Raw genomic sequence first — 24,196 nt, 5'->3', positions numbered from 1 at the left:
TTATATTTTACAAATATTTTTATTATGAAGAGTGGTGGTAATAGTATGTAGGTTCCCTATAAATGTCTGCTAATAAAACAAAATGATTTTTAATAGCTAAATTTTAATGTGTATTAGAAAAACTACACATTCCCAAATAAACGCAGTCTTTCAGATACTATTATTCAGGATTAAACTAGGCAGCCTCAATGTTAATCCACTTACATACACCACGTGTGAGTTACAGCTGGGGTGTTCAGGTATGCCCACAAATATTTCCAGCTTTTAACAACAGAACCTTCAAATATGTCTTAAGCATGGAGGAGACTGGGTATCACCACGCCTCTTCTGTGTGATGGATGGGAAGATGAATATGGATTACATGTACAGATTCTCATGCTGCATTTTCATACACCTTGCAGGAAGACTTGGGAACTCAAGCTGCTGCCTGGAAGCAAGATCGAAGCATTGCTGCTTACCTAGGGGGCTCTCACCAATGCCATGGACAGGACAGAACATGAATTTTACCCCGTCCTCATGCAGCATGATATTAACAGATGGAACTTCTAAGGCTGTTTAAAATGGTAAGTCGTGTTAGAGGTATTCTTTTAATTCTTTGGCTCTGTTAAGAGATGAGCAGTCATCCCACCTCACACCTGAGGCGCACCGGATTCTGCAGGCAGCAGTCTTGTCCACTATTCGTTTTGAAGAATCTTGTCTTTCTGGATGAAGCTTTTAATCTGGTGATCACATATGTGATTGGAACTGGCTGTGCAAATGAACTTGCAGGAATTTTGCATGTATGAATGAAACACGTATCTTCACAAGGCAAGTTTACATCAGTATTGCACACTAGAGCTGTGAGGTATACTCCCTGATCATGCTGGCTTTGTTTAGATCTAAATCTCAGAAAAGAATCAAGTGGCTATAGTTTACCTTGACAATGCTCTTTAACTATTCTGAACATTGTGAGAGATTCTTGAAGGATTTGATAAAACATCTTCGATTATTTTCCCAACCTAGATGGCAGCAATGAGCAGAGAGAAGCCTTTCCCTGCATTACTTGGTCAACATTTCCAGTAACTCCAGAATGTGGAGATGTTTCCTATGGCTCCTTGAAAGTTACTCACACTACTTTATTTGTGGATTCTCAGTATGTAATTCAAAGTCAGTTGAGAGTTTTTGTTTCCTACTGTATGTGAGTTAGAATTCTTGGCACTTACCAATGATTAATACAGGATCTCACCTTTGTCTTAAACTTAGCAATATGAGGCAGATATCTTTTTAGGACTGATGGATCATTAAATAGTTCTATTCTCATTAAGGAATTTATTTTCAGGGATATAAAATACTGTGACTAAGTTCAACTTTTTCATTATGTTTTAGCATTCTGATTATGACAAGTGATACTAGTTTATAGCAGTGATAACAAAAGTTCTTGATAAAAACCCGATGTCTGACAAGCTATCCCTTTATGCTAACACTACACTTCGGTGTCACGTGAATTCAGTGGGCAACGCCGGGCACAAAGGCACTAGAGACAAGTCACGAAAAGCTTCTCCTACTTAAACGCGCTTCCTAATCCAAACATGTTTTTGAGCGGCGCTCCCCAGTCGTCTTCGCCACGCCAACACACGGAGGTGCCGTACTCTTCCAGGGCAGGGGTTGGCACAGTTTTTCTGTAAAGGCCAGATAGTAAATATTTTCAGCTTTTCAGGGCATATGGCTTCTGTTGCAACTACTCGACTTTGCTGTTGTAGGGTGAAACAGCCATGGACTCCACCTAACCAAATGAGCAGGGCTTGTTCTTTTGTACAAAGGCAAGGCAGTGGGCTGGCTTTGTTCTGTGGGCCACGGTGGTCGGCTGCCCCTGCTCCAGGGAACTGGGCAGACTGGGGAGGATATTGCTGAAGGTCATTCTTCTCTACCTTCTCACCTCCAGAGTTTCTGGTCTTGAGTAAGGACACATGGGAACGTGTGGAGAAAATTGTCAAGTATCTCTCCTAAAGAGCATTCGCAGAATGGGCACAAAGCTCTGTCGGCAGGGAAGACTGTTCTAGGTTCAAATGAAGTTCTTAGTAATATTAAAATAACTGAATATAGAATTCTCTCCCTCAATTATAACTTTTTTTCCTTACGGGAAATTCTAGAATACAGGGATATATTGCTGAATACCTTTTCCTTAACTATGAGAATTTGTTGCAGAATTACATTACTCCCACTAGGGATGGAAAGGAGGAAGGGTTTGGGAATAGAAAAGGTAAGTACTTAATTTAAAAAAAAATGTGTCACTGTGCACTTCTTAATAAAAATAGGAAAAAAGAAAAGGTAGGTAAATAGTAGATCCAGCATTCCAGCTTTGAGAGACACACAACATACAAGTCAACACATGCTGGCATGTAACAGCACCCTGGCTTTCCTGTAGTTTTGGAGATTTTTGAGACAAGGTTTCATTTCCATCACCCAGGCTGGAATACAATGGCACAATCTCAGCTCACTGCAGCCTCCACCTCCTGGGCTCAAGTGATTCTCCTGCCTCAGCCTCCTGAGTAGCTGGGGCTACAGGCATGTGCCACTAAGCTCGGCTATGTTTTACTTTTTTTTTTTTTTTTTGGTAGAGATGGGTTTCACCATGTTGCACAGGCCGGTCTTAAACTCCTGGGCTCAAGTGATCTGCCCACCTTGGCCTCCCAAAGTGCTGGGATTACAGTTGTGAACCACTGCCCCTGGCGTTCCCATAGTTTTAAGAGAGCTGGGACATAAGAGGAACTGACTGCATGTATTTTGGCATGAGCATACTACCAGCAAGGCTGAGACGGGGTGTGTGTGTGACATATAACTAACCCTCTACATTAGAAAGGAGGTTGGGGAAACACTTATCCATTGATGCTGCCTAAATTTCCTCAAAGCTCTTTCTACCTGTAAGTATCCTCTCTATAGGCCAAAGCAAAAATCAAAAAATTAGACACTGAAGGCCAGGTGCAGGGCTCACACGTGTAATCCCAGCACTTTGGATGGTGGATCACCTGAGGTCAGGAGTTTGAGACCAGCCTGACCAACATGGAGAAACCCCGTTTATACTAAAAATACAAAATTAGCCTGGTGTTGTGGTGTGTGCCTGTAACCTCAGCTACTTGGGAGGCTGAGGTGACAGAGTTGCTTGAACCCAGGAGGCAGAGGTTGCGGTGAGCCAAGATTGTGCCACTGCACTCCAGCCTGGGTAACGAGTGAAACTCCATCTCAAAAAAAAAAAAAAAAAAAAAAAAAAAAAAAAAAAAAAAAAAAAAAAAAAAAAAAAAAAAAAAAAAAAAAAAAAAAAAAAAAATTATATATATATATTTGGCAGAAAATGAGCCCACATCAGGACCTTCCCCTTAGATTCTTTGGGGCCCCTGACCAGATCTTGGTAGGTGTGAGAAACACAACTCACTCTCTCTATATATATTATATATATATAAAATATGTATATATATATATAGAGAGAAATATATATATATTTAAAAAATTGGACACTGAATAGTTTGATGAGATGAAGAGACACTGAAAATCCACCGGCCAAAATAACCCTAACAAACTGAGAGGAATTTCTCAGTAATGCACAGAAACTCTTGAGAAGGGATGGGGTAGGATTCTTAAAAGCTTCCAGGAAGAGATGATAAATTAACCACCTGTTCACTACTATACTCAATTAAGATGTATAAAATGTGATTTAACATTGTATTTAGTGTGTTATTTTAAAAATCAGCTTAAAACATATTGTAAGGTTTTTCACAGGCTTACCTACAGCTCAAATGCCCATCCTTAGCTGTTGTGTTTCTCATACCTACCAAGATCTGGTTAAGGGCCCCAAAGAATCTAAGGGGAAGGGCCTGATGTGGGCTCATTTTCTGCCAATTCAGATAACTTTCCTGTATCAACATGTAGGTAGAAGTCTGGTATCTCATACAGATGAATGGTAATGAGATACTAGCTTTTATTGAGGAATAACTTCTCAGTTTTAATGATGAACTTTGTCATCTTCACATCTCCTTGAATATAACTTTAAGATTAAACAAAACTAGTTTTCTCTAATTCTCAGTTGCTCTTGACAGCAAGCCAAGAACATCCAGATAGAACCAGATCTGTCTACGTTAATAATACATTTACTTCCTATATCGTTGTTTTAGATTCCAATAATTTTATTTTTTCTCACTCCCTCTCCCTGTCCCAAATATCACACGTTTTTCAATTGTTAAGTATGTAGTGCAGTCGTCTCCACCGTGCGCCCTTTGCTGTTCCAGAGCTTTAAGTGATGTCCAGGTCAACACTACTTACGCCAGCGCAGCAGCTCTTTGGATAAACAGAGACAAATGTAAGGATCCAAGAGGCCACTTCCAATGACTGCTGCTATCTCTTGCCTCTACAGATCATTCTGTGCTATTTTTGTTTTATAAGCCTGGAAATAGAGTATTATGCACAGTGAGAAGCTGGTTTCACTTTCTGCAGTCTCTATTCACTCATGCATGCCAGGTATCAAACAATCCCTATCAGATTGGTAAAACCTCTTTTCTCTGTGGAGAAATGACTCTTGGTTTTGGGCCTCTCCATTTATGCAGGATGATCAGAAAGGGATTTCTCTTCCTCACCCATGGCCAGGTGTCTGGTACAGGGGATGGCGGTGAGGCCATCCCAGCCAGCATGCAGGAGTGTGCTGCGGCCCTGTTCCTGCTGTCGGACCTACCTGCTACTCACTAGGCACCAATTTCATCAAATCCCAATTAGAATCAGATTTTGATTTTTTTTTTTTTTTTTTTGGAGGTAGAGTTTCACTCTTGTCACCCAGGCTAGAGTGCAGTGGTGCGATCTCAGCTTACTGTAACCTCCACCTCCTGGGTTCAAGCAATTCTCCTGCCTCAGCCTCCCGAGTACCTGGGATCACAGATGCCCACCACCATGCCCAGCTAATTTTTATATTTTGAGTACAGACAGGGTTTCACCGCGTTGGCCAGGCTGGTCTTAAACTCTTGACCTCAGGTAATCTGCCCACCTTGACCTCCCAAAGTGCTGGGATTATAGGTGTGAGCCACCAAGCCCAGCCCCAAAATACTGGTTTTTGATTGCGCAAATCCCAGCCCTTTGGGAGGCTGAGACAGGTGGGTCACCTGAGGTCAGGATTTCAAGACCAGCCTGACCAACATGGAGAAACCCCATCTCTACTAAAAATACAAAATTAGCCGGGCGTGGTGGTGCATGTCTGTAATCCCAGCTACTTGGGAAGCCGAGGCAGGAGAAATCACTTGAATCTGGGAGGTGGAGGTTGCAGTGAGCTGAGATCGTGCCACTGTACTCCAGTCTGGGCGATAAGAGTGATATTGTCTCAAAAAAAAAAAAAAAGCCAGAAAAAACCCTAGCAGCTATAAGGAAGAAAAAAACAAGACAAATAAGTGACAAGATGAAACAGAGGACAAGGGCAATTATGTAAATTCTAATTAAATCTTATACAGGCTGTTACAACCAAACCTCTAATAAAACCCCAGAGTCCCCAGGTAATAGCTCATTCGCCAGGGCATGTCAGATACTGCAAAACTGTAAAAGGAAAAGCAATTCAGAGAATCCCTCAGAAGTCCTCATTAATGGAACGGGACCTGTTATTTAGGCTGGAAATATAGAAAGGCTTACTCAGACGCCTGAAACTCCAGCTACAACACAGGATGAAGTACCCAGTGAAGAGCATCGTGATGCTGCCCACTCCACTCTTCCTTATGGTGGTGTTGCACCTGATCCAGCCTGTTCAGAAGGAAACATGGCTTGTTACAGCGACCGGAACTAGGGTCAGATCCGCGAGTCATTCAAGTTTTCCCAGTTAGCTTGGGTGATGGAACTGTAATTCAGAGAATTTACACACACATATTTTAAACACATAACAGCTAACTAACATCAAGGAACCGTAACGTGACTAGATTCAAATTAGTTACTCTTGTTTTAGGAGCTTGGCTAAAATCTTTAGTGGGAGGAGGTTAACTTGACGTTTAGAGTCCTGGCTTTGGGAGGAGGCGCAATCGATGTGGGCAAGGGAAAGCTGGGGGTAGGTATTAAAAAATACAAGCTTTGGAACACATGGTAGTTGTTATTAATTTCGGTGCTTTCAGTTATGTCAAACTCCAAAATGAAAACAGACATTTAAACATCTTTTTCTTCTCCTCTTGAACCTTGCTATAACAGCCTAAAGGGAAACTTTTCCAACTGCCTGGAACCAGCAACAGAATGCAACAGTCAAACTCCAGCCTCACCTTTTTGTACAGCTCCCAAGAACCTCATTAGAGAGAAACTGAAGGTTGTAAGTCCGGTAGGGGGTTCCAAATTCCTCATATGAGTCGAGCTTCTTTCCAACAAAGAAACTACGGTCCCAAACAGAAGTCACTGTCATTGTTTACCAAAGTGTACCCCCTTCCCCAACATCCAGTGCCAAAGGTTCCAGGGCTAAGCCTCAGGAAAAGCATATTCTAAACAGGTGCATTAAAGATTTCTGCTTTGAACTGCAGCTAAGTGTTGAAAGTCAAATCAATTCCAGGTTGAAAAGGGTTTTTCAAAAGGCCAAGGGAAATCCCCTGAAAATCAGGACCTCTACTTATTTTTAGTCTGATGAGTACCCTGGCCCGGTGATTCATGTGCATGTGCTTCATGAAGTGGGTCTTTTACATCATTTATTTATTTATTTTTTTTTGGAGACAGAGTCTCGCTGTTGCCCAGGGTGGAGTGCAGTGGCTTGATCTCAGCTCAGAGTGCAACCTCCGCCTCCTAGGTTCAAACAATTTTCCTGCCTCAGCCTCCCGAGTAGCTGGGATTACAGGCATGTGCTATCACACCAAGCTAATTTTTGTATTTTTAGTAGAGACACGGTTTCACCATGTTGGCCAGGCTGGTTTCGAACTCCTGACCTCATGTGATCTTCCCGCCCCAGCCTCCCAAAGTGTTGGGATTACAGGCGTGAGCCACTGCGCCTGGCCTCTTTCACATCTTCTAGGACCGGCTAAACGTTTTAGCCAAAAGCATGACTTTCTACTATAATAAATGACTGCAACTTGTCCACAGTCAACATGCCTGTTCTATTACCCTATCGCTATTACTGGCCAGCATCATTTCCTATATATGTTCAGTACATGCATAACTTAAGCAGAACCAGAAAAGAGGGCTTAATCGCCTTATCACGTTTCTCCTGCACATGGCTTTCTCTGTGTTTAATGCTAGGTAATCTCTACGACTGGCAGTTCTCTAGTCTTGGTTTTGTTAGTCAGGATAAACAATAAATTAAACACCGATTAACAGGTTTAGCAGGTATAGTAACCATTGCTGTGGATGTTAAAGATGTTAAAGAACAATGAAAAGAATTATGTTGGCTTCCAGGAAATTGGACAGAAGATAATTCTTTTGCAAGGTGAAGGTTAGTCCCTTTAAAAAAAAGTCCATTCATCTTGGAAAAAATTTGAGGAAAAAGATGCCTTGCCCTGCTTTCTCTAATCGGGTGAGCCTACTGGCCTGTCCTGATTAAGCTAACAGTTAATTCAGTCACTGTTAGCTCACTGGCCCTGCCTTTCCGTATCAAAGGAGCTGGCTTCCTGAGAAGAGCAAATGACTTATCAAAGGTCTTGCCTGAGTGAGAAAGGGTATATAGCCTATTCTCTTGTGCAGATTCCAGTAAAACTCAACTCTAATTTGCAGCCTTTGGATAGCCATTACCTGGTGAAATTACAAAGCTTTTCAGGAGCCAATGGCATTACCTTCTTTTTTTTTTTTAGACATAGTCTCATTCTTGTCACCCAGGCTGAAGTGCAATGGCATGGTCTCAGCTCACTGCAACTGCCACCTCCCGGGTTCAAGTGATTCTCTTGCCTCAGCCTCCCCAGTAGCTGGGATTACAGGCTCGTGCCAACACACCTGGCTAATTTTTGTATTTTTAGTAGAGATGGGATTTCACTATGTTGGCCAGGCTGGTCTCGAACTCCTGACCTCGTGATCCACCTGCCTCGGCCTCCTGAAGTGCTGGGATTACAGGCGTGAGCCACCGCGCCCGGCCAGCACTACCTTTTAATCCCTGTAGACTGATGTGGCCTTGAAGTCCTTGGCCAAAGGAGGGATCAGGGCTTGACACGATCCTAGGGTCTCTCTCCTCTGGTATCTTCTGTTCGTTTGGTGGTAACATCAGAGTCTGAATACTGATCCCGGATCCAACTTCAATAATTTTTCAAAAGTAGAGGCCCTATGATGATTATACCTAATTTACCATCTGATATAGAAGTACTGAACTAAGCACAGCATTTATTAGTTACAGACTATAAGCAATAAAAGGAAATAAAATAGTTTCTCACCACTATTTGGAAGGAACTTACTGAAGAAAAAACTTGTATTTCCCCGCCTACATTCTATCTCATAATGTTGCTAATTTACTATTTTAAGTTACTGTATCTTATTACTATATTCTTCGAACCTAACAGTGAAATGGATCGGTAACATGGCAAACAAGGTATTGACTTCTATCGGTGGTCTTTAAACTCTTGAGGTTTACTGCCTAGGATAATTAGTAGAGTCAGATGAGCCTGGATTTGAATCCTGATTCCGTCACTTACTGCACAGATATGGGCAAGTCACTTAAGATGTCTGAAGCTCAGATTCCTCATGAGGAATAACAGGGCGGGACAGTGGTGTCACCTCAGAGCTGTTACGAGGATTAAATGAGATAATGTAATGCATGTAGCATAATGATAGTCAAACGTCAGGTCCCTCCCTTTTTCCCTCTAAAATGGAAAGTGCTTATCAAGGACACTCCTAAGCACTAAAAAGATAGTACAGAAACTACAAAAGTCCTTCAACTTGCTAGAGTGATTTATCATGGAGCGAGTGTGTGCATTTGCAATTGAAAAACACACAGAAAAGTGTGGCACTATAACAACGTGGTTTTAGTTATGGTGTATTTTCTACAACACAATTTAGTGGACAGGATTAAACTAGGCCTCAGGAAACTAGGTTCTCTTTGCAGCTCTACTGTGTATTGGCAACACGAACTTGGACAAATGACTTATTCGCTTTGTGCCTGTTTCATCATCTGCAAAATAGGGATAAATTCATTCTGCCCACCTCTCAGAGTTGTGTGGCCAAAATAAAAAAAATACATGCCGGGCACAGTGGCTCAGATCTATAATCCCAGCACTTTGGGAGGGCGAGGCGAGTGAATCACCTGAGGTCAGGAATTCGAGACCAGCCTGACCAACATGATGAAACCCCGTCTCTATTAAAAAACATAAAAATTAGACGGGTGTGGTGGTGCATGCCTGTAATGTCAGCTACTCGGGAGGCTGAGGCAGGAGAACTGCTTGAACCCGGGAGGTGGAGGTAGCAGTGAGTCAAGATCATGCCACTATACTCCAGTCTGGGTGACAAAGTGAGACTCCATCTCAAAAAATAAATAAAAAGGCACGCTGAAAACCACAAAGCAACACAAATGTTAATATGATTAAATGTGTTTATTATAGAGAAGGGGCTTGACTTTGTGACTACAAGTTTGTACAAAAAGGTTTAGACATTAGGCCTGCTTATAGAAGGCAGTTAAAGAAAATGTAGCTTTGGGGAGGGTGCAGTGGCTCACACCTATAATCCCAACACTTTGGGAGGTTGAGGTGGGTAGATCACAAGGTCAAGAGATCGAGACCATCCTGGCCAACATGGTGAGACCCTGTCTCTACTAAAAATACAAAAATTAGCTGGGTGTGGTGGCGTGTGCCTGTAGTCCCATCTACTGGGGAAGCTGAGACAGGAGAATCACTTGAACCCAGGAGGCGGAGGTTGCAGTGAGCCGAGATCACACCACTGCACTCTATCCTGGTAACAGAACGAGACTCCATTTCAAAAAAAAAAAAAGTAGCTTTGGACTAGCAATGCTCTGCTCTTAGTACACATCCATTTTGAGACCAGGCAAATAGAGGTTCAGTGACTATGAGATCATTTGCAAAATGTTTTCCTGAGCCTCCACCTCCACTTACCTGCCTTGCCTGCCCTCTTACTCGGCTAGTTTTACCTGCATCATTCTTTGCTACTCTAAATGCCTAGATGTTGAAATTGCCCATAAACCTAGAACCTATTTCTTGTACAACCTGGTCCTGACTGGATTCTGAACACAGTGCTTATTCTATTCTTTCAACTGCTTTCAGTATCACCAGCCTACTGCAAACTAGTGCAACGTTCAACTAGTGCAACTTTCAATACTTGGGGGAGAGAAACAGAGGGATAAACCACGACTACTGACCCCTAAAGCAAGAAGTAATGTTTTTAAGACATTTTTTTTTAAGACAGGGTCTCACTCCCATCGCCCAGGCTACAGTGAAGTGACATATACATGGCTCACTGCAGCCCTGACTTCCCCGGGCTCAGGTGATTCCCCGCCTTTAGCCTCCTGACCAAAGTGCTTAGATTACAGGAATCAGCCACTGCACCCAGCCTCTTTCAGGACAATTTTATGTGCAGTCCACTGGCATGCCTAGATGAAAGTAAGCTAAATGATTGAAAATGTTAGTATTTTGACCCTTATAAATTCAAATGGTAGAGATAGCATTTTGGATGGGACAGATGGCCCTTGAAAATAAGCTTGTTTACCTTGTGAGAGTGTTTTCCCCTGTGGACTGGTAAGTTGTGGCTTCTGGGACACTGCATTCCAATACTGAGGCTTCCCTGGCAACACCCCCAGTCCAAGGTAACCAGGATAGAGCTCTGGAAACCACTCCAGCCCCATGCAGCTAGGAAGGGGCTTCCTGCCAGCAGCTGCAGCATGATTGGTGAAGGGACTCTGAGGAGTGTGATGCTCGGTTGAATGTAAAGGGCTCTGGCACCCAGTGCGTGATGCTTGGAACTGACGGACTGATTTGGGCTCCAGAGACACCTGTCCCTCAGGACTCTCCATTAATGCCTTGACACCAGGAACATGATTATGACTCCAGGCTTCTGCTTTCTCTTCTTGAAGAAATTTTGTAGCTAGAGAAGCAAGACTTTGACCACTTGGCTGTGATACAGAATGAAACTCGTAAGTTGTCTCCCTTGGAATGAACAAACTGAAATGTGGTCCTTCACCTTGAGACTTCTTTCCTGTGGCTGAATCCTTGGTGCTGAAGTTCTCAGAGCCATGGCTTAAGGCAGTCCATTCCTGCTTTTCTGTTGCGGACACACTTTTCTCTGCATTTTTTTTGCTCCCACACATCTCTGCTCCAAGCGTAAGTCCTTTCTCTTGGTTCTCCATGACTTGGATTTTACCTAATGAGCTCATTTTAAGGCTTAAAATGAGTGATTCTGTGTTCTTTTCTGGAGTCTCAGTGACTCGAACATCAGCAGGGACTCCTGAGAGGTGATCCCTGCCTTTGGAATCTCTCTTATTGCTTGACAATGATGTTCTTACCCTTTTAACCCCATCACTGACGTTCTTCGGAGAACTATGACAATCCTCAGTGGGCCCGTCTAGTAATTTTACTAGAAGTTCCTGTCTTTGGGGATCAATTTTGTCCAATAGCAGATCACAAGAGGTAGTTTGTATATGATTAGGTATAGTTGAGGAATATTTTCTATCTTGATTTGACAAAGAAGGTTCTATTGAGCCAACCAGTAAAGATGCTCCAGCTTCTGAAGGATGACATTGACTTTCTCCTGATTCAGGCAGATCTGTTGCAAGTTGTCTTTTAGGAGAGGTGTTCTCTGCTGCATAAAACTGAGCCTTGGTTTCTTCTTGGAAAGCAGTCTTCGGCTTAGCATTTTTTGGCATTTTGAAGGATGGTTGGGTTGGATTCTTGCCGTCTTTATCTGCCTCTGTAGTTGCTCTTCCCAAACCAACAACAGGTAGTGGAAAGGACTTCACTGTCTGTTCTGGTTTGTCCATCATCAACTTAGAATTTCTTTCTTCATTCTCTTTCTCTAACTCTTTCCCTTTAGCTTTAATTACAGCAACTTTGATTGGCCCTTTCATTTTTTTAGCATGTGGGAGTGAAGTAGGCTTGGACTGATAAACTTTTTGTTCAGTAGGTATGGTTGGTCCTATCATCTTACAGTATGGCAAGTGGGATTTTAATCGTTTAAATGGCTTCTTACAATAAGGGCACACTTCCATTCTGGATGGATTATCACTCATCCTATTCCTGAAAAAGGTAAATGTCAGATTATGAGGAGCACATAGTTTGTAAATATTAATATTTTACTTATGCGTTGGATCTTTTAAATTCATTTGGAACAAGCTAGATGTTTGCTACTTAAGGTTACAGAAGTCAACTAGACATTACATGAGTATGAAAAATTGTTTTAAGACCCCTAAATACATTATTCAAGGACAGAATGGTAAAGAATAAAAAACTCATTCCAGGAATTTATTTATTTTGATGACAAGAGTCTTGCTCTGTCACCCAAGCTGGAGTGCGGTGGCACAATCTCAGCTCACTACAACCTCCACCTCCTAGGTTTAAGCAATTCTCTTGCCTCAGCCTCCCAAGTAGCTGAGACTACAGGGGCATGCCACCACATGTAGCTAATGTTCTGTATTTTAGTAGAGACAGGGCCATGTTGCCCAGGCTGATCTCAAACTCCTGAGTTCCAACAATCTGTCTACCTCAGCCTCCCAAAGTGCTGGGATTACAGGCGTGAGTCACTGCGCCCGGCCAAAGATTACCGATTACAGCAGAGGTTTTCAAAGTGATATATGGAAGATTCACTGGGGTGTAAAAAGAAAATATGAGAACTCCCACAATCTAAGAATGACAAATGAAATTCTACTAACATTTAATTAGTAATATGCATATATACACAAAGACATATAAAATGTATGTATAATGCACAAATATATACATGGTAAGGACACAGTCCTATTTTTCATAGTTATAGTACAATAGATTGTTGGCAAATTTGTTTAGTTTGACATCTTTGTTAAATACATACCATGTAAAAATTTTTAAAAAACATACCATTACATATGTATCTTTCTGTTAAGAGTCCAGAAAGAAAATGTTTAATTCCAAAGTTTAGTTGAAAGTTATTTCCTTTCTATATTTCTTATTCTCTCTGTAAACTTCCAGAGGGCAAGAAACATATCCTGTGCACAGCTGTATGTAAAAACCTAGCACTGAGCTGACATACAATATTTGTTGAATGAATTATTTCTCTAGATACAAATGTTTAAATATTATTCAGTACTACAACTGATAATATCTTCTGACCACCAAAGAGATTAAAAAGGGTGACTGAAACACTGAAACCACTTCCAAAATACACCCAATCCTGACCAATGCATTTATTAAAGCAACAGAGCCATCTTATCCTGTACAAAGTCATTCAAAACGAAACTGTTGTCTGTCAACAGATTACAGTAATCATTCTTACTTTGTTGTTTGTTTGTTTGAGATGGAGTCTTGCTTTGTCGCTCAGGCTGGAGCGCAGTGGCACGATCTCGGCTCACTGAAACCTCTGCTTCCCCGGTTCAAGTGGTTCTCCTGCCTCAGCCTTCCGAAGAGCTGGGATTACAGATGCATGCCACTACGCCCGGCTAATTTTAGTATTTTTAGTAGAGATGGGGTTTCACCATGTTGGTCAGGCTGGTCTCGAACTTCTGATCTCAAGTGATCCACCCGCCTCAGCCTCCCAAAATGTTGGGATTACAGGCGTGAGCCATCATTCTTTGGAGGTACACATCGACAACACGATGAAAGCCATAGACCGTTTGTTTACAAAACTATACAAAAATGAAGCCAGTCCATGGACCTTTGGCTAACAAGGTTAGAAAGGCTTGACACCTGCTAGACGTTTCTGCCTCTAATCCACCTCACACTCAATCCTACTTGAAAGATCTCTGTACGTTCTCACGGTAACGTCTACACGTGGGTGTCTGTTTTCTTACCCGAGCTCTTCTAGGAGGCTAGTTTTGCGAGTACTTCTCCCGGATGCCCATGCTTCCGGATCACCGTTCCCGGGTGTGGCGGAATGAAACGTGAATGTCTGCCTGTGTAAGACACGATCAGACAGGTGACTCGGCAGCACGCACAGTGAGTAAATGCGGCAAAGTACCGAACCAAATACAAACACAGGGTCCGGAAAACAAGAGTTAAGACCCGCGCGCCCCCTCCGCCCCCCCGCCAGCCTCCGGGCTCAAGGAGGACCTCCTGGTTCCTTTAATCCTCACGGTTCCTTTCATCCTCACCCTCACTTCCAGCGCTCTCCAGCCGCTTTTCCCTCCTCCCGCCGCGCTACCAGCCTGCCCACCTCCCCGCACTCTTCCTTTCCCAGAAAGCGGTTTCGATTCTGCCTAGCGGAGTGCATGGGGTCGGCCCGGCAGCTCCTGGGTCAGGGGCCGGCGTTCCTGCAACCCCACTGAGGGGTTCAGGGTCCCTCCTGCGGTTTCGGGAAGACCTTCCGCCGGCCCCAGCACCCAATACCCGATACCCTCGCCCGGCACCCTATGCCCTCCCTTCTCCGCTCAGGACAGTTTCCCCCAGTCTTAGAACGTGGGCCGCGGAAGGCAACCCCACCCTTGGAAGCCCACCGCAGAGAACAGGCCTCACCTCGGAAGACCTGAAAGCGGTGGCCCGGACGACAAGCCCCCCAGGGTATCCCCCCAGCGCCTGCCCAACCCCCGGCCAGAGCCCCGCGTCAGGCCATCTGCACCACTGCCTAATGGGCCCCCCTATTTTTAAAAACATATTACCTCACATGAATTCAACTCAAATACTTGTGTGATATTATTATGACATAATTTAATTTATTTGAAACCTGGCTTGACTTTTATACCCTACCCTCCGTTGGCTGTGAACAGGCGAACGCTTCGGCCACCCTCAGAGAGGTCCTTTCTCCCAGATGCTCCGAGTCGCTCCTCCCGCTCCGAGCCCGCCTCTTCCCGTGGGCGGGGTTACCGGTCGGCGCGGCTGGGATCGCGCCACTGCGCAGCCGCGAGAGGGCGGTACCACGGCGGCGGCGACATGGGGGGGCGCGGAGCAGACGCCGGAAGTAGCGGTGGTACAGGTCCGACTGAGGGGTACTCACCACCGGCTGCGTCCACCCGAGCGGCTGCGAGAGCCAAGGCCCGAGGGGGTGGGCGTGGCGGCCGCCGAAACACAACCCCCTCTGTTCCCTCTTCTCGCGGAGCGGCGCCGCGTATCTTCCCTCCGCCAGCTGCCATGAGCGAGCGCCTCCGTCCCAGGTGAGAGGGTAGGGACCCCCTTTCCACTCGTTGCCTGAGGATCTGGGAGATGGAGCTGAGGGGCTGCGCTAAACGGGGGTCGGAGTAAGGGTGGACCCGGCGGGGCTCCCTGTGGGGCTCACTGCGGGCCGGGGGAGGAGGGGAGAGGGATGCTCGAGTGATCGGATGCTTGGTTCCTGTGGGTAGCTGGAAGGTGACTCTCGGGGGTCCAGGTCTCCCGCCCTTCCGTCTCCCCCACCTCCATCTTTCCCTATTTGGAACGAAAAGTGATCGGTCCCGGAAGAGGGATGGTGGCCCTAAAGCTTCCCTGTCCTATATTTAGGAGAGTGGGGGGATGGGAGAAACGTCTGATCTTGGAGGGGGAGCCCCCTAAGGCTTTTGGGAGGGCACCGGGCGGGGAGCTGCCGGCTCCCCAAGGTCAGAAAGAAAGGTTGGGCTTAACTCCTCGGCAGGGAGGGATTAGGTTAGACCGAATAACTTGGGTTCCGGACGGTTGTGAACACAGAAGGGCAGATGCCCAAGGTGGGTTGTGCAGCCTCTCTGGACTGTAGCATTTAAAACAGGCGGGATTCTAAACTGTTTGGATGCGGGGCCGTTTGACTCCGAAGGCGGGAGGTAGGATTTCATCGCGATGCACTCGCTACTTTCCCAAGGGAGCCTGGCTGGCCTCGGGAGCCGGGTCTTAATTTAGAGGTTCTGTGCTTGACATGTACTTCTAGAGTACGGACTAAGTTGGGATTTCTTGGTTTTTTTTTCAAGTTTTTAATTTCCTCTGCAAGAATATGTGGAGGAGAAAGTTGGGAAGGGTTACCTCAGAATGAAGTCCAAACACGCTCATTTTTCCGAATGAAGAAATGGATTTAGAGAGATCATTTGATTTACACGGGTCCTACAGGTTCGCTTTTCCTTCCTTTATTCCATAGTGGTCTCGGGTTTAAGTGAATAAAGATGGATCATAGGATTGCCTTGGTAGACTGCTGCTGGATCTTTTCATGCTTCATGTTTTCATCGGCTCTTCATGTTATGGTCTTTCCACAAGGATCCTTCTCTGAAATAGTTATTTCATGGGATTGAAGTTCTGAAAAGTATCCTGAGGGGCCGGGTGCAGTGGCTCACGCCTGTAATTCTAGCACTTTGGGAGGCCAAGGCGGGTGGATCACGAGGTCAGGAGTTCAAGACCAGCCTGGTCAACACGGTGAAACCCCATCTCTACTAAAAACACAAAAATTAGGCGGGTGTGGTGGCGGACCTGTAATCCCAGCTCCTTGGGAGGCTGAGACCGGAGAATCGCTTCAATCCAGAAGGCAGAGGTTGCAGTGAGCTGAGATTGTACCACTGCACTCCAGCCTGGGTAATAAGAACGAAACTCAGTCACAAAAAATAAAAAAAATATTGTGGTTTTTCAGGCTGTCCTACAGTAGATTGGATAGCCACAGAGAGGTAGATGTGTGGTGAGGGAGTCCCTGCTTATTTATTGATTGGTTGATTGATTGACTGATTGATTGACAGAATCTTACTCTGTCGACCAGGATGGAGTAGTGGCCCAGTCATGCCTCACTGCAGCCTCAGCCTCCCCAGGCTCAGGGGATCTTCACACTTCAGCGTTCTGAGTAGCTGGACCACAGTGTGAGCTACCACACCCAGCTAATCTTTGTATTTTTTGTAGAGATGGGATTCCCCATATTGCCCAGGCTATCTTGAACTCCTGGGCTCAAGGGACCTACCCACCTCAGCCTCCCTAAGTGCTGGGATTATGGGCGTGAGCCACCTCACCCAACTGGGAGTCCCTACTTTAACAGATCCTTTATCTCTTTATGTAGAGAGTACTTTTTACAGTAAGAAAAAAACGAGTTCTACTGCTTTTTAAAATAAAGTTTGAAAACTACTAGTTTCCATCTTAAGATTACTTCTATGCCCAGTCTTTAGGAGAAGACAGGAAGGTTGGAGAGAAATCAAATAATGCAATGTGATGGAATCAACCATCTTTAGAACTAACAGTTGCTAACCCGTAATTTGCATCTAGATGGTTAGGGGAGAATATAACCATTAGGGGTACCTGCTAAAATTATAATCTGGTCTGTGGCATTAATGCCAAAAACTGAAATCTGATTGATTGAACCGATAGGGTTGAGCATGAAGCTGTGATCTTGCCAGTTGTTGACACCATTATTGAAAAGAATGTTTCAAGAATGAGATCTGCTAAGAACCTAGAAAAAGGCAAACGAAGAACGGGTAGGACTCGTTCTTAATCTGGTAGCATCGAAAGGAGAAGGCCACCAACAGGCTGAAGAGATTATTCTGGTACCTTGAGAGATCAAATAACTTACGAGGTAGGGATAGTTCCTGTGGCTCTCCCAGAAATTAGTTGAAATCCACAAAACCAGCTCTTCTTTTTTGTTCTTACCCTGCTTCTGCCATGCAACCTCCTTGTCATAGTCTTGTCTCTGGGAAGATCTATCCTCCATTATAAATGAGGAGATGGCAAATTTTGATCAGGCTCATAAGTTTGGTTAGAGTGACTCAGCAGCCCAAAGCCCAATCAGCTGTCGGCATGCTGATAAAGTGAGTGTTTGGGGGCCAGCAGCTGCTGCTTACTCAAATGAGTTTCTCTTTGGGTGTCAACTGGCCTCCCAGCAGTCATTGCTTTGCCTCTGTAGAACGCTCCCATGAAAACTCTCTGATCATATTAGGATGAAATTAGCAGTTTCTTGGTTCAAATGTATGATAAAAGTACATCCATTTAATGATTATTAAAACCTGATATTCATCTATTTTTTTTTAACCTCCAATTACTTCAAAGTAATGTGCAGCTAAGATCTGATCTAAGAAAAAGGTAGGGAGCAGAAATGATGTCTTAGAATGAGGTAAATTATGTAGCCCACTGCAGGACGGCTGAAGCTTTATCAGAACCACACACTCACTCTTTATTATTCCAAACTTAAGCTGGGATCCATACTCATTATTAAAGTTAGACCTATTCAGAATGTTGCAGAGTACAGAGTACAGGATGGTCATTTAGTTTCTCCAATATTCAGACCTCAACTCAAAACCTAAAGGCCTGCCGCTGTAAGCCACCCTACTCACATAGAAAGTATGTAATTATATAGAAGACAGTATATCCTCCAAATTTAAATGCTTTCCAAAAACTGTATGTCCATACTAGCCTTTTGTCTCTTAACTATAGAGAGTGAAAACTCTAAGGGTTTTATAATAGATGCTGCTGTGTACATACAGACCTCTAGCCTGTGCTGCTCAGGAGAACGTTCTGCAGTGATGGGCATGTCCTTTATCTGTGCTGGTCAGCGCAGTAGCCACGAGCTACACGTGGCCACTGAGCACTACAAACAGGGCTGCTGTGACCTAGGAACTGGATGGTTAATTTTAGGTTAATTTCAATGTAAATAACCATATGTGTCTAGTGGCTACCATACTTGACAGTACAGTTCTAGGCAATTTGATTTAAAATTATACCTCCTTTATTTCTGTTTTCTAATGGGTTCAGAAATCTTTTTGACAGCACATAATTCTTGCGTAGAGTACATGCAAATTTGGTCCCTCCTGAATGTGCCTAAGAAACGTGTGATTTTTCTTTAAACCTGGACATTTTAAGCAGCTCATGCTTAGTAACAATCTAGTGAAGTCATTGTTATATCATAATACTAGCTACTGTTGCCGGAATGATCAGGTTAATGTGACCAGGAGGTGCCTTTATAAAGGTTTTCAGGGCAAATAGGCAAAGGCAGCCACAACACAGTATTTCAAATGTTGTCACATGGAAGGGAGTACAATTAGGTAACTCGGAATTGTAATTTCGGGGAGTGCAGAAAGAAGAAAACCTTCATTAGGTAGAGGTTGAAAGCTTAGTCATTAACCTCTTCCTGTTCTTATTTTAGTCCCAACAGACATTTAAAATTGTTAAGCTTCTTTTTAGAAGTGAGTTTTACTGATTTAAGCTTGACCTTACTGCTGTTATCTTGCATTTTTGCACTTAGTGTCCAGTGATGGTGTACTTCCAGCTTATAACCTATTGGGATATCATCTGGCGAATTATATTTTCTCAGGCGAGAGGGCAGATTTATGTGTTGTCATGGTTTGCAATTCAAGTGTCCAAAACATCAGTTATTTGGATTTTTTTTTCTCCTTGTGATCTAATTTCAGGAAAAGGAGAAGGAATGGCAATGAAGAAGACAACCATCTTCCCCCCCAGACCAAACGGAGTAGCAGAAACCCTGTCTTTCAGGATTCCTGGGACACAGAGGTAGGAGGTGTGCTCTCGTAGTCTGTTGTTTTCACTGCTTGAGTTAAATAACCCGGTATCTGCTGTGTAATTAAATTTACTTAAAGAATAATTGAAAATGACTTACTTGATTACAGTTGTTTAACCTTGCTTTTTCTAAACCAGGGCCTCTTTGAGGAAGCTGTATACCCTCTCCGCAGCAAAACAGTATATATCTGCACATACTCATTCATGGACACACTAATCTGTATTTGTGAGAAATTTCGTGGCCCTTTGAAAGCCTATGTTTGAACTCCCTGTTTTGTATTTCAGCAGCCAACTTATTTTCTGATAGTTTATAAACCATTAATTGTCCGTCCTTTTTTTTTTTTTTAATAAAGACGGGGTTTCACCATGTTGGTCAGGCTGATCTTGAACTCCCAATCTCAGGTGATCTGCCTGCCTTGGCCTCCAAAGTGCTTGGATTACAGGCATGAGCCCCCATGTCCGGCCTGTCCGGCCTCTCCGGCCTTAAGATAAACATATTTTGTTGCTTTGATTCAAATGCCTTTTAAGAGAAATTTTAAGCATGCAAAATATATAAGGTATGTGTGTGCAAAATCCCATTTTTCAGGGTTTTTACTTTTCGTTACTTTGTTCTGAAAAGAGCTCCCGTGGTGAGGGGGAGGGAGAGTTGGGTTTTCCTGAACTTTTTTACGGTTTTTGATTTCGTGAAAGAGTGCTTCAGTGTGCAGACTGAGGATAACTTTCCTGTGCAATTGGAAGGCTGCTGTACGCTGGGGAAGGGGAAGCAATGTAAAGGAATGCTGCTGTTAAGTTACGCACTTAAAGATTTTGACCCTTAACAGTTGTCACACTAAGAGAAAAGCGTCAACAACAAAGAACCTGGCCCTCGCCTCATCACTTGTGGCAGAATTCTTACACACCCAAATAATTTGTACTTTAATTAGTTCCTGCTAATAGGATTTGACCTATATCCAGTCTTTCTTTGCCAGCAATTGAAAGTAGCTCCCCCAAGGGGCAACATTCATTCAGAGACAATGAGCAAGTGCAGAGTAGAATCCTTCTGTGTGGAGACCTGAGTTTCTATACCTGTTTTTCCTCCTTAAATATTTTTCTGGCCGGGTGCAGTGGCTTATGCCTGTAATCCTAGCACTTTGGGAGACTGAGGCAGGTAGATCCTGAGGTCAGGAGTTTGAGACCAGCTTGGCCAACATGGTGAAACCCTGTCTCTACTAAAAACACAAAATATTTGCTGGGTGTGGTGGTGCGTACCTGTAATCCCAGCTACTCAGGACGCTGAGGCAGGAGAATCTCTTGAACCCAGGAGGCGGAGGTTGCGGTGAGCCTAGATGGCGCCACTGCACTCCAGCCTAGGCAACAGAGCAAGACTTTGTCTAGGAAAAAAAAATTGTATATGTACGTATGTGTGTATATATATATATATATATATTTTTTTTTTTTTTTTTTTTTTTTTTTTTTTTTTTTTTTTTTATTTTTTTTTTTTTTTTTTTTTTTTTTTTTTTTTTTAGGATTTTAACCCCCGCTTTTTTTTTTTTTTTTTTCTATTTGCTTTTTTCTTTTCTTTTTAAAAAATGATTATCAAAAAGGTAATTGCTTTTGTTTAATGTAATAGTTGGAGAATCNTTTTTTTTTTTTTTCTATTTGCTTTTTTCTTTTCTTTTTAAAAAATGATTATCAAAAAGGTAATTGCTTTTGTTTAATGTAATAGTTGGAGAATCTCAGGGATGAAAGGAAATGAGATTAGAGGCTACCGTGAATATCTAATGATAAAACCCTATAATAGTAATTGAGTTTCCATTCTTTTGAATTATAAGACTATTCATTAAACGAGTGTGCAAAGATGACTTTCGTGGTGTTGGCATCAGTACTTCTTTACTTGTGTCTGTATGTAAGTCCTGCTATATGATCTTCATTTCAGTCCAGGGTATGGTAGGTCTAATTCTCTGTATTAACATTTTTTTCCCGTATCTGCCAGTTTTGATGCCTGAGAACAGCAATAGAAATTGTCATCTTTTTCTTGCTTTTATCTCTTGGTTTAAAAAAAAAGAAAGAAATTATCATCTTTCTAAAAAATTTTATGATCTCTTAAGTAAGGTGGATATTGTAGTGTTAGTTTTTTTTTTTTTTAATTTCTTGGGGGTTTTTTTGGTACAAAATGACCTTTACTCTCTTTCTGAAATCTATGCATTGGTCTCACAGAAGAAAATGGCATCTTGTTACTCAGCCTCTTGGGTTCTATAGCTTGTCCTTACTTGTCCAAAGAAATTCAGTTGCTGAGCCACTCTGTAATCATTATCAGAAGAAGGATGGACTCGTCTTCGTTATAATTTAAGTTCATTACTGGTAGTTTCTGTCTGAACTCACAGGTAGATCACCTAATGGGGTGTTAACAACCATTAGTTTCAGCCTTGCGTGCTGAACATTGACCAGAATAGTCTGCTGTGCTGTGTTGGGCTGTGCGGGGCTGTGCTGGGCTGTGCTGTGCTGTGCTGGGCTGTGCTTCGCTGTGCTTCCTGGTGGTGGTATTAACACGTAACAAGGACAATCGAATGATGAGAGAGCTGGAGAAGCAAAAGGCAGAGGGAAAATTTTTTTAAATGGAAAGCTAAGCCCCAGATAATTAAGTTTTCACTATTGGAATTAATGATTATGTTTGTAGCAGCAAAACAATGAAGTTTAGGGGCATTTGGCTGCTTTTTGATGATTGTATATAAAAGGGAAAATAAAAGATTATATTTTTAAAAATAATTTAGACAGTAAAATATTGTATTAATAAGTTTACTAATGAAAATGTTTTCTTTTAATTCTGAGGTAGGGCCATGAGGTCAGTGTCCTTGAAAGTAAGTTATGTAAGAGAAACCATTTCTTATGTTTTTCCTGAAACACCTGAATGAGTAAGCTCTGTCACCCAAGCTGGAGTGCAGCGGCGTGATCTCAGCTCACTGCAACCTCTACCTCCCAGGCTCAAGCAATACACCCCCCTCAGCCTCCCAAGTAGCTGGAACATGCCACCACGCTGGGTTAATTTTTTGAGGATTGTTGTTGTTGTTGTTGTAGAGACAACAATGTCTCACTATATTGCCCAGGCTGGTCGTGAACTCCTGGACTCAAGTGATCCTCTCACATCAGCCTCCTCAAAATGCCGGGATTACAGACATGAGCCACCATTCGTGGCTAGAATTTCCTTCCTTCCTTCCTTCCTTCCTTCCTTCCTTCCTTCCTTCCTTCCTTCCCCCCTCTCTCCCTCCCTCCCCACTTCCCTCTTTTCTCTCTCTTCCCTCTTTTCCCTCCCTTCCCTCTCTTCCCTCCCTCCCTTTCCTTCCCTTCCTTCCCTTCTCTCTTCCTTTTTCCCTCCCTTCCTTCTTTCTTCCTTCCTTTTTTACTTTTCTTTCTGACAGGGTCTCCTTCTGTTACCCAAGCTGAGTACAGTGGAATGATCACGGTTCACTCCAGCCTTAACTGCCTGGGCTCAAATGATCTTCCCACCTCAGCCTCCTGAGGTGCTGGGATTACAGGCGTGTGCCACCAAACCTGGCTAATTTTTTGCTTTTTTGTAGAGACAGAGTCTCATTATGTTGCCCAGGCTGGTCTTGAACTCCTGGCCTCTGACCCTCCTCCACTGGGCCTGGCCAGAATTCTTTTTCTTCACCTCTTTTTTTGTTAACCTGGCTGATTAACAATTCTTTTTATTACAACTTGAACTTTGTGAGGATTTTTTTTTTAATTCTAAGATTTAAGATAGTTATTTGTTACCCTTTTTCTTAAATACAATAGTAATGGCAAGTACTGGGAAATATGTGAGGTGTTTTATTTGTTAAACCATTAAACTGTGCCACAGGTAAATCACAATTATCTGTACAATGGAGACAGCGTATGCCTCGTTTTGCTAGATACTGTCAAGCTAAAGAATATGAACTGATTTGCCAGATTAGCTACACAGAAAGAAACTTTACGTGTGCATAAGTTAACGTGTGCATAAATGGCTTATTTGTCTCAGTAGGTATTATTATCTCCACTTTTCAGATGGAAAAATTGGCACACAGAAAACTAGTCACTTGTCTAAAGAACACAGCTAGTAAGAGGCAGGGGAGGAGCCCCAGGGCGTGGTTGTTGGGCTGCTCGCTCCTGACCATGGTATGTGCTGTCTCAGAAGATAGAGCAGAGGTTCTGTGAGACTTTGCTAAATATATCCAAGAGCATCTAGGACCTAGTCTTCTCTCTCTCTCTCTCTCTCTCTCTCTCTCTCTTTCTCTTTCTCTGAGACAGAGCATGCTGGAGTGCAGTGACGAGATCTCGGCTCACTGCAACCTCCAGCTCCCAGGTTCACACAATTCTTCTGCCTCGCCTCCTGAGTGGCTGGGATTATAGGCACCCACCAACTTTTCCAGCTAATTTTTGTAGTTTTAGTAGAGATGGGGTTTCATCATGTTGGCCAGGCTGGTCTCGAACTCCTGACCTCAGGTGATCCACCCGCCTCAGCCTCCCAAAGTGCTGGGGAGCTTTGGGAGGCGTGAGCTACTGAGCCTGGCCCTAGTCTTCTCTTGAATCATAGGAACAGAGAAGAATAATTTTCCTCTTCTTTTTATCTAGAAGATATTTTTTCCAAGTGCATGCCATGATATGATCTTAGGTATAAAGCAGTTTTCGATTTCTAGCAAGAAAAATAGCAAAATAATAAAAATAAGTTGAGGTAGCCGGGCGCGGTGGCTCAAGCCTGTAATCCCAGCACTTTGGGAGGCTGAGGCGGGTGGATCACGAGGTCAAGAGAT

The 24,196-nt window shown here is 43.3% G+C and overlaps 2 protein-coding genes across 13 annotated transcripts in view; one reads left to right on the top strand and one right to left on the bottom strand.

Annotated features, from left to right (window-relative positions):
- On the bottom strand, positions 1 to 15,019 carry CUNH17orf80 (chromosome unknown C17orf80 homolog). 10 transcript variants are annotated; one of them, XR_005201423.1, is made up of 7 exons: positions 14,532 to 14,627; positions 13,871 to 13,972; positions 10,603 to 12,125; positions 6,249 to 6,356; positions 5,638 to 5,745; positions 4,199 to 4,308; positions 1,590 to 1,658 (listed from the first exon to the last, which is right to left on the bottom strand). XR_005201423.1 is itself a non-coding variant. In XM_017535611.2 (6 exons), exons 3-6 carry the CDS (start codon positions 12,116 to 12,118, stop codon positions 1,558 to 1,560), a joined length of 1,833 nt encoding a protein of 610 aa, XP_017391100.1. In that variant the 5' UTR covers positions 12,119 to 12,125; positions 13,871 to 13,972; positions 14,763 to 14,846; the 3' UTR covers positions 1 to 1,557. The 10 variants fall into 10 exon arrangements, 9 of the variants coding, with proteins under 9 accessions (XP_017391100.1, XP_017391099.1, XP_017391101.1 ...); XM_017535611.2 differs by lacking the exons at positions 4,199 to 4,308; positions 14,532 to 14,627 and adding an exon at positions 14,763 to 14,846 and having other exon boundaries at positions 1 to 1,658; XM_017535610.2 differs by lacking the exon at positions 4,199 to 4,308 and having other exon boundaries at positions 1 to 1,658.
- FAM104A (family with sequence similarity 104 member A) overlaps positions 14,863 to 24,196 on the top strand; it is a 23,556-nt gene continuing 14,222 nt past the window's right edge. For 2 of the 3 annotated variants that reach the window (XM_017535614.2, XM_037740994.1), the window contains exons 1-2: positions 14,863 to 15,166; positions 19,325 to 19,424. In XM_017535614.2, the coding sequence (XP_017391103.1) occupies positions 14,946 to 15,166; positions 19,325 to 19,424 (321 nt within the window). In that variant the 5' untranslated portion in view covers positions 14,863 to 14,945. The remainder of the gene's footprint in view (positions 15,167 to 19,324; positions 19,425 to 24,196) is intronic. The other variant, XM_017535615.2, reaches the window with a different exon arrangement.

The sequence above is a fragment of the Cebus imitator genome, unplaced genomic scaffold, assembly GCF_001604975.1.
Source record: "Cebus imitator isolate Cc_AM_T3 unplaced genomic scaffold, Cebus_imitator-1.0 Scaffold93, whole genome shotgun sequence".
Lineage (NCBI taxonomy): Eukaryota > Metazoa > Chordata > Mammalia > Primates > Cebidae > Cebus > Cebus imitator.
The sequence above is the reverse complement of the archived record's forward strand: the minus strand, read 5'-3'. Positions and strand labels throughout refer to the sequence as shown.

Excerpts from the sequence above, each read along its gene's own strand:
- CUNH17orf80 (XM_017535611.2), bottom strand. The coding sequence starts at position 12,118 with ATGAGTGATAATCCATCCAGAATGGAAGTGTGCCCTTATTGTAAGAAG. Across the intron at positions 6,357-10,602 it reads GGGGAAAACACTCTCACAAG|TTTCTTTGTTGGAAAGAAGC; the intron begins GTAAACAAGCTT and ends TTGGGACCGTAG. Across the intron at positions 5,746-6,248 it reads CTTGGGAGCTGTACAAAAAG|GCTGGATCAGGTGCAACACC; the intron begins GTGAGGCTGGAG and ends CCTTCTGAACAG.